This window comes from Triticum aestivum, chromosome 7B, assembly GCF_018294505.1.
Source record: "Triticum aestivum cultivar Chinese Spring chromosome 7B, IWGSC CS RefSeq v2.1, whole genome shotgun sequence".
Classification (NCBI taxonomy): domain Eukaryota; kingdom Viridiplantae; phylum Streptophyta; class Magnoliopsida; order Poales; family Poaceae; genus Triticum; species Triticum aestivum.
The window spans coordinates 753,379,565-753,390,098 of record NC_057813.1 but is presented as its reverse complement, the minus strand read 5'-3'; the positions used below and the strand labels follow the sequence as shown (position 1 = coordinate 753,390,098).

The 10,534-nt window shown below is 46.5% G+C and overlaps 1 protein-coding gene across 1 annotated transcript; it reads left to right on the top strand.

Moving 5' to 3' along the window:
• Positions 1 to 924: 924 nt before the first annotated feature.
• LOC123156937 (pheromone receptor transcription activator-like) lies at positions 925 to 2,172 on the top strand. The gene has a single exon (XM_044575132.1). The coding sequence runs from the start codon at positions 925 to 927 to the stop codon at positions 2,170 to 2,172; it is 1,248 nt and encodes a 415-aa protein (XP_044431067.1).
• The last annotated feature ends 8,362 nt before the right edge of the window (positions 2,173 to 10,534 follow it).

Here is a 10,534-nt window from a genome sequence, read left to right as displayed (position 1 = left end):
GCCCGTCAATTGCTTTTAATATATAATAGATAGACAATTAGTTGTTTTTATTTTTGAGTTATTTTCTAGCATTTTTATGTTTTTCTGGTGAGCCCGTCAATTCTTTTAATACATAATAGATTAGGTTGTGTTGGATCCTTCCAGAAAAAGCCTTACACATATTATTTTATGGGCCATAAAAAACTAGGGCCCAAGATATACATGTGTAACCAATAAAAACACATCTTGAGCGGGAACTGGGCTCACCAAGGAAGCAGGTCGATGCTCCGAGTAACATATGTGTTATACCATGACTTACCAAATGTCCTAGTATTTTATAGTTGCTCTTAGTATATCTGTCCTAGTTGGTATCTCAATTTCTAAGTTAAGCACCAAAGCAAGGTCCATGTTATACTTGGATATTATGGATTAAAGGACGACCACTTCTAGATTAGGTAGTTCCTAGTAGAGGATATGGATGTAATCAATATGATCAAGGATACATTAGTATGTAATCAATGTGATCAACAAAGGATTTGGATGCAATTAACAACCAAATAAATTTGACCACAATTATTTTGTATATTAGAGTAAAACTTAGTTGGGTTTAACTCCCATTAATACTTCTAGATAAGGATATGAATGTGGTCAAATGGGAATCATTTAATATTTCTATTTTTAAAAGTGTTAATAGTTCTATATATGGATGTGAATACTTACATCAGAAGAAATACATATCAGTGTTTGCAAAGAAGGATGTGGATGCACTCACATATGTATATTTGGACGATAGTTAATAGTATCCATAAAATAGCACTTTTTGTGAGTTATGTATGTTAATTTTTACTAAAGATTTACATGGTCTTTGTATAGTCAAATACCACTGCCATACAACCCTTTTAATTCTATATAAGGGGAGTACATCTTCTCATATCCTACACCAATATGTGGTTAGCCAACAGTGCTCCTAAATCTCTAGTTTTCTGCAGATCCTTGTGCTTCCTATTTGTAGTAGTTAGTTTCTTCCTCTTTGTCCACATTAGTATGCCGAGGAAAGAGCGGCAGTCAGGTTTGGCATACATCCATAATGACAAAGAACGTGATCTCACCGTCTACAAGCGACGTTCCGGTTTGTTCAAGAGGGTGACTGACATTTCTGCCCTCACTAGGGCTAGGGTTGCGGTCGTCCTAGAAACAAACATTGGAAAGATGCACTCATTTGGGACGCCATTGGCCGATCCCATTGTTGATGCTTCCCTATTTGGAACTCCACCAGCAGTTCCCTCTGCCGACGAGGCAACCACTGCTAGGATTGGAAGCCTACAAAACGAGGTGGCTCAGTTGGACATGGAGAACATGACCGAGGAAGACAAAAACAACCTTTCCATCCTTCGTATGAAAAATATCCAAGAAGAGAATCCAGGTATGGTGGCAAATCTCATCTTCACGAAGGAACAAGATCTCAGTCTTGAAGATCTGAACAAGCTCTTTAGTGAGCTCTCTCGGGTCCAAAAAGACATTAGATTCCGGCTACCTCCAATACATGGTCGTGAAGACAACACCGGTGGCACATGTGTGGCACAAGATCTGCAACTACCAAGTGTTCTGCCGGCAGATCATTTGGGTACTACTCATTTACTTATGCAGTCATCGTGGGCTCACAATCTCTCACAACTCCAGCTACCTTCCGATCCACTACCATCACAACCAGAACAAACTTCGGCACCACTTTTTCCTATGAAGGTACCACAAATGTTCCATTCCGCACCATCGTCTTTAGCTCCACCCTTGGCTTCCCATGTCCAACCCACAACAAATCAGGTACATGAGCAAACTCCACAAGAGGAGTTGCATGTTCAGAACTATGAAAGTACTTGCAACGTAGTTCAACCACAACAAAATGACGCAAACCATGACTCAACATCCGGGCAGAATTTGGAGGCCTCTCCACTATTGGGGTACTCGAGTGGCAATGCCTTTTCTATTGATGACCCATTTAACACTGAACAATGGGGTTTTCCTCTATCAGATCAGTCGTACTACAATAGTTTCCTAGGGATGGATGCTTACTTAGGCTCTAGCGGTACGGATCTAGGACAGTCTTCCATGGTAAATGGTGGATGGGTTGATGTGCAGCCCTCTTCCACTGGACAAGATATTGATATTCTTACAGACTATGGAGAGCTTTTGTAGATGCTTGTTAGCGCTTCCATGTAAGAGCTATATTGAAATAAAATATATTTATTTCCAAATTCATTATCCTTTGGACTACTATCTTAATTAGGATGTTTGGGAAAAATATGCATGCTCAGTGTTCCAGGTCTTGGTCCATGATGTTTTTTCATCAGTACCTACAATTTTGTTGTTGTAGATCATTGTCATCTGAGGAATGATGGAAGTGGAACATGTATTTACCACAATGCACCTCTTAGAATATTGTGAGGCAAACATTAGCTTGTCAACTAAAAATAGAAGCCATGCTCATTAAACAATTAAATTAAAAGATAGCACAAGTCCAAACTTCAACTGAAGAGACTAGAATCCATTACTTTTTCTGGTTGCATAACACTACCAAGAACAACAACTATGTCTCATATATGAATTAATGAATATGAGAAATCAAGGTTTTCTTAATAGACGTGAATATGCCTTATCAAGAAATTAGAGCCATATTAGACATGTGAAGAGATGGTGGCCACATGTGATCCATTGATACCACATATGCCCCATTAACAACATTGAAAAGTACCGTGGATCTAGAGCTCTCCATGAAGATATTGTAAATTGGCTTAATTTTAAAGTATGCCATTAATCATCGCAATACAACAAACTTACAAGGACATAACGACCATCTCATAGAAGACATCAGTTAATCAACACATGTAGCCACTTTTGTAGAAGAACAACCTAAATCTAGAACTCACATATAACTTACCATAAACACAATTCTTTTTGGTGGATGGTATGCATGAGCTTTGGTAAATAACTAATCTAAGAATAGTAATGGTGACAAGATATATTGTCATTAGTTAAAACAACATGTATATGGCTAAGAACATAAAAAAGAAACACCTAATCTCGGACTTTCACATGTCACAATTTTAATGATCAAGTATTAATTTTTATGATGCAACATGACCTTCATATTCAACATAACACCAAGCTTGGAGAGATAATGTTTAGACTAGATGCACATCGTACTTAAGAAGACATACACCCAGGGAGCCAACATATAAAATCACTTCAAATATTAAACTCATATCACACTTATTATAAACCTGGCTTAGACTGGATGTCATAATATCATGCACTACTAGAGAGTGGCCTGTGTAACCGACACTCCATCCATGACGAACGGGTAGGTAACACATCGTCAACCCGTCTTAATACTCATCAAATGCAGGTTTGCTATCACTAACGGGTGATTTTGCGGCGCTCAATGACTGGTAGAAATCACTAATTGTTTTGCGGTTGTCACTTTCAAAATACAAAGAATCCACCAGAACTAGATTTTCATTATTACAAAAAGAGAGGGGAAATCATAATTATATAAAGAGAGGGGAAATCTTAGTGGTACTTAGCGTGGTTGAATTACAAAGGGAAGTTTTCTACGAGCGACAATAGTCTTGTACTACATATGTTAATTTATTTTTATTTTCTTTGTGATACATATGTACAAGGAGGGAATAGAAAAAAAGGAAACACTAGCTAGCTAGTGTAATTATACAAATCTTTCCACTTAAGCCTCAAAATGTAGATAACTCTTTTGTTGAGATCTATGGAGCACAAGCTAGATCTCTGATTTGAAGTCCTAGAGGCATCTATATAGATATGGTTGTTGAGACTACTTGTCGTTTCCCCTGTCTACAACAGGGTGCAGCGACGGGGAACTGATCTCTGCATCAAGGAGCTCCTCCGGCATGATCGCTGGTCCAGCTGCCTCCGGTTGCCCCGACTAGGTCAACCTGTGTCTATAGTGGTGACGCCTGCTGCAGTCTTGCTCTCCCTCCCTCCGTCTCGCTTCTGCCCGTGACCTCCAATGAAAGACGTCAGGTCACCACACCACCAAGATCCGGATCGCACCATAGTATGGCCAGCTGTTTTGGTTCATGTCGATTCCGCCAAAGCCGTCCCATCTCCCTTACCTATCCTCCCGTAAGGCTACGTGCTTTTGTTCATGTCGATTCCACGGCCGTGGACAGGACCCACAAGATCAAATGAATCTGACTGTTCGCGGCTAAAGTCGTGCAGTTCTAGGACGATCAAACCCCTTTGATGCTCCAGCGTGTTCGGGTATAGACATTATGTACTGCACATACGCCATCTCAGCTTATATATTGCTATCCCAAATTCACATATGCAGTATCACTTTGTTTAAGCATACAAGTATGAATCAATTTTGTTATTGTTGTAGATTAACCATTGTCATTGCCCATATTGAAGCTTTGATCTGAATTGTAAGACAATAGGCTTTGGGGGGAACCGGCACAACCCTCTAGGGGTGGCCTATCACATATATATAATGAGGTGGTATACAACGTTACAATATACACATGTAAATACAGTCTAACACCCTCCCTCAATCTTAGCCACTTTCTAATGAATCTAGAAGGGTAAGATTGCGCCTGCAAGTCTCAAACTGTGGCAAAGGCAATGGCTTGGTGAAGATGTCAGCAAGTTGATCCTTGGAAGAAATAAACTTGATCTGTAGTTGCTTCTGAGAGACACGTTCACGCACAAAGTGATAGTCAACTTCAATGTGTTTCGTTCGGGCATGGAATACCGGATTTGCAGAAAGGTATGTAGCACCGATGTTATCACACCAAAGAACAAGAGGCTGTGATTGGGGTATACTTAACTCCTGAAGCAAGGACTGTACCCAGATAATCTCTAATGTGGCATTGGCCACAGCCTTATACTCAGCCTCAGTACTGCTACGCGAGACAGTAGCCTGTTTCCGAGCACTCCAGGCAATCAGGTTAGAGCCAAAGAAGACAGCATAACCCCCCGTGGATCGCCTGTCATCCGGATTGCCAGCCCAATCTGCATCAGAATATGCTGAAAGACAACCAGAGTCAGACGGCCGAATATGCAAACCATGAGCCACCGTGAAACGAATATAGCGCAAAATCCGCTTAACAGCAGACCAATGAGTGTCACGGGGTGACTGCAGATACTGGCAGACTCGGTTAACAGCATAGGAAATGTCTGGTCGCGTGATCGTCAAGTACTGGAGCCCACCAACAATACTCCGGTACTCGGTCGCATCAGAAGAAGAAAGAAGCACACCATCAACAGCATTGAGCTTATCATTGGTAGACATGGGTGTAGTCGTCGGTTTGCACTTAAGCATCCCAGCTCGCTGCAACAAATCCAGAGAGTACTTCTTCTGCGTCATAACAAGACCAGCAGCACGAGAAGTAACCTCCACACCAAGGAAGTAATGAAGCTTCCCAAGGTCCTTGACCGCAAAATCAGCACCAAGTGAGCGAACAAGCGCAGTAGCAGCCGACTGAGAGGAGCTGACCAAAATGATATCATCTACATAGACCAACAAGTACATAGTAACCTCAGGCCTTTGAAGAAGAAACAATGAGGAGTCAGCAGTTGATGATGCAAAACCATGAGCACGAAGAGCCATTGCAAGACGAGCATGCCAAGCATGAGGAGCCTGCTTCAGACCATAAATTGCCTTGGACAGACGACAGAGATGATCAGGGCGATCCGGATCAAAGAAACCCGGAGGCTGGCGCATGTAAACCTCCTCCGCCAAGACACCATGAAGAAAAGCATTTTGAACATCAAGCTGAAGAAGAAACCAACCTCGAGTAACAGCCAGAGAGAGAAGAAGTCTGATGGTAGTAGGCTTGACCACTGTACTGAAGGTGTCTTCATAGTCAAGTCCAAAACGCTGTCGAAAACCACGAGCAACCAGACGAGCCTTATAGCGCTCAATGGACCCATCAGAATGCCTCTTCACTTTGAAAACCCATTTGGAATCAATGACATTTACCCGTGATTGTGGAGGAACAAGAGTCCATGTCTGATTGCGAAGAAGCGCTTGATACTCCTGCTCCATGGCCTCTCTCCAATGAGGAATGCGCATAGCAGCTTGATACGTGCGTGGCTCAGAGGATGGATCTGCGAGAGCAGCAGACATGCACGCCGCTAACCAAGCAACTGTGCCATCGTGACGTTGCTTAGGCTGAAAAATGCCACTCCGACGGCGCGTATGTGGACGTAGAGCAGCAGCAGGAGCCGGCGGAGGCGAAGGTGACGGAGACGTGACGGTCGCCGGAGATGCAGGAATCACCTCAGGCGAGCTTGGGACAGACGACTCCGGGCTGCATGGCGAAGACTGGCCCGACGACAGGGGCTCAGAGGACATGGGCGAACCGAGGGTGGGCGAGGCCAGCTCCGGTGACACCGGCCCAGACAGCCTTGGCGAGGCGAGAGCAGGCGAGGCCGGCCCTGGTGAGAAGGGCCCAGACACCCTTGGCGAGGTAGGGGCGGGCTAGGCCAGGCCTGGTGATGACTGCCCCAACGCCCTGGGCGAGACGGGGACCGAGGAGGCCGGCCCAGTCGGCAGGGTTGCAGGGCACGACGATGGCGAAGGCAGCCCAGAAGCCAGAGGCGACCGGGCCAGGACGTCGATCGGCCGTGCATGAGCACGGAAACCGAGGCCATGCAGGGGCGCCATGTGCTCCTCATGCACAACAGAAGGTGCCGAGGATGAAGGCGATGGCGACGAAGAGGAAGACGACGCTTCCAGAATCTCCAAACGAGCCCCACGACCAGTGCCTGCACCATGGTTAGGCAACAATAGAGGAGAATATGCAACATCATCAAATTGGTCAGAAGCAACAGAGGATGAATGCATGACAGGTGGCTCGGTAGTGGACACAGGGAGTTTGGCAAAGGGAAAAACATGCTCGTCAAACACAACATCCCGAGAGATGTAGACACGATTAGTGGGAACATGAAGACATTTGTATCCTTTATGAAGAGAGCTATAACCAAGAAAAACACACTTCTTGGAACGAAACTCGAGCTTACGCTTGTTATATGGACGGAGATGGGGCCAGCAAGCACACCCAAACACCTTGAGAAAGGTGTAATCCGGTTGTTCATTAAGGAGAACTTCAATGGGAGTCTTCATATTCAAAACACGAGTGGGAGTACGATTGATGAGAAAACATGCAGTGGTGAAAGCATCACTCCAAAACGAAACGGAACAGATGCATGGGTCAAAAGAGTCAGACCAGCTTCAACAATGTGACGATGCTTACGTTCGACTGAACCATTCTGCTGATGTGTATGTGGACATGCTAAATGGTGAGTGATCCCAAGCGACTGAAAGAAGGAGTTGAGGTTGCGATACTCGCCACCCCAGTCCGACTGAACATGAACAATTTTGTGCTTGAGAAGGCGTTCAACATGTTTTTGGAACTGAACAAAAATGTCAAACACATCAGATTTACGTTTGATAAGATAAAGCCAGGTAAAGCGGCTGTAAGCATCAACAAAACTGATATAATAATTATGACCACTAACAGAAGTCTGAGCAGGACCCCATACATCTGAAAACACAAGTTCTAAAGGATGTTTCACCTCACGACTGGACTCCAAAAAAGGAAGTTGATGACTCTTCCCCTGCTGACAAGCATCACACACTGCTACATCTTTATTACTAGACACACTAGGAAGCTCATGACGACGCAAAACATGCCGGACAATAGGTGTGGCCGGGTGACCAAGACGAGCATGCCACTGTGACGGAGATACCCGAACTCCACTGAAGACACGAGTGACGCCAGGATGCTCCAGACGATAGAGACCTTGGCAGAGCAGCCCACTAAGAAGAATGTCCCTCGTGCCCCAATCCTTAATAAAAAGATCAAAAGGATGAAATTCACAAAGCACATTATTATCACGAGTGAGTTTAGGAACTGAAAGAAGATTACATGTCACAGATGGAACTCGAAGAACATTGCGAAGTTGAAGACTCCTATTGGCATGTCTAGTGAGAAGTGATGCTTGACCAATATGAGAGATGTGCATACCTGCTCCATTGGCGGTGTGGATCTTGTCGGAGCCATGGTAGGGTTCACGAGTGTGAAGCTTCCCCATCTCACTTGTCAGGTGCTCTGTCGCCCCAGAGTCCATGTACCAGTGGGGATCAATGGAGTAGGATTGAGTGTGTCCCTGTGGCTTCTGCGGCGGCGGACGATCAGCCATGGCGACCTGACGAGCAAAGTTGCGTGTATCCTTCCCGTCATTGCCAAGACCAAGAAAACCCCGCTGGAAGCGCTTGTGACACTTCGAGGCCCAGTGCCCATCGCGACCACAAAGCTGGCACACACGTGGACCGCCAGCCCCTGGTAGCGTCGCAGTAGGAGGAGGGGCCGAGGCGGGTGGTGGTGACTGCCCCGAAGGAGCCCTGGATGAAGCAGAGGAGCGACCACCCTTGGTGGCGGCGTTTGCCGAGAGGGCGCCGTTGCCCCTGGATAGGCGCGTCTCGACTCGTTGCTCAGTAAGCAGGAGGCATGAAAAAACCTCGTGTGCTGGCATGGGCGTGGAGTTGCCCCTCTCATTGATGATCTCGACTAGGGCGTCATACTCCTCATCAAGACCATTGACAATAAACGAGTTGAACTTGGAGTCGGTGAGGGGCTGTCCAATGGAGGCCAGCGTGTCGGCGAGACTCTTGACTTTGTTGTAGAACTCAGTGGCGGTGGAGTCAAGCTTCTGACAGTCCCCAAGTTGGCGACGGAGCCCAGATACACGAGCCTGCGACTGTGCCGCAAACGAGCGCTCAAGAATAGTCCATGCCTCGTGGGACGTCTTGGCGAAGACAACAAGCCCAGCAACGGCCGGAGAGAGCGACCTCTGGATGGAGGAGAGGTTCGCCTAATCCTGCCCTGTCCAGACACGGTGAGCCGGATTATAGACCGGACCATGCACGCTGTCAACCAGCGCAGGAGGGCAAGGGAGAGAGCCGTCGACATAGCCAAGCAGGTAGTGACTCCCAAGAAGCGGAAGAACCTGCGCGCGCCAGAAGATGTAATTGTCCGACGACAACTTGATGGTGATGAGATGGCCGAAGTGAAACGGCGGCGGCGGCTGCGATCCCATCGAGGAGACTGGCTGAGGTGAGAACACCGTGGAGACAGTCGGAGGGGCAGCCGGCGCGGTGACAGAGGACGCGATGGCCACGGTTGACGCCGCGAAGCCTGCCAGCGCGACGTCCTCCGCCACCAGCGGCGCAGTGGCCGAGGGTGCGACAGCCGCGGTGACGGGGCGGCGGTGGTGTGGGCCACAAGCGCCTGCCCGGGCGAAGTAGCAGCCGGCGGGAGCGCGAAGAGGGAGCCGACGCTCCGTGTCCCGATCGGCGCCTGAAGGGAGGCGGCATCCAGCGGCCTCGAGAGAAGTGCCGCGAGGGAGGCCGGCAGAAAACCGGTGGCGGTGGAGTCGGACGCAGCGGCGGACGTCATAGCAGTCGGGCGACGGCGGCGGCGGGCGCGGCGGCGGCGGCGGTGGCGGTGGCGGCGGCGGCGGCTTAGGGTTTTTAGGCGGAAGCGGACGTAACCTAGCGTGATACCATGTAAGACAATAGGCTTTGGGGGGAACCGGCACAACCATCTAGGGGTGGCCTATCACATATATATATAATGAGGTGATATACAACGTTATAATATACACATGTAAATACAGTCTAACATGAATTAACAGAAGTAAAAAGTTGCAGGTAAGATGCTCCGACTGTAGTTTATATAGTCATCAGTACCAGATGGGGTTCTATATGTACTCACATAATTATGGATATTTTCGTCGCGACATGAAACCTGGTAATTTGGTGGATTATCTCATGCCCCAATTAATGCCTATAATATGACGAAATTTACATAGAGTTATTTTCTTTCAGAAAATCTGTTGGTGTCGACTAATAACGAATGGTATTGTATAAATTGCCAGACTTTGGGACGGCAAGAGAAGTATGTTCCGCTCCTCCTTACACATATTATGTTTCCAGCAGGGTGATTTTTTGTATTTTTTTCTTTTTTTGAAAAGGAGGTTTGCCCCGGCCTTCTGCATCAGAATGATGCATACGGCCATATTATTGATAAACAAAAAGTCCAACATAAGTCTCGAGGTCTCAAACAAAATGAAAAAAAATGCTCATAAAGAGCACTAAAGCAAAAACAGGGCAGCCACAACCGGCAGGCAAAACAAAAGATAGGAAACTAAATACCTATCCTATTACATGACCGCCATCCAAACTGGTTGAAGATAGCCCGAGCTACCGTCTCCCATCGGATAGATCCAGTAACCAAATGCTCCCTGGCCTCCGTCGAAGTGAGTAGCGACCACATACGGATGAGTGTAGTGGCCCTGAAAACAACATGCAAGAAATGAATATTTGTTGTTCTGTTAAAAACCAAGTCGTTTCTACAGTTCCAAACTGCCGATAATAAAGCGGATACTCCTACACGGATGTGCCTCGCTGTTGCTGCATCAATCCCATCTAGCCATGTCCCAAATAACGTGTTGATGG

Coding starts and splice junctions, on each gene's coding strand:
- LOC123156937 (XM_044575132.1), top strand. CDS start 925: ATGTGGTTAGCCAACAGTGCTCCTAAATCTCTAGTTTTCTGCAGATCC.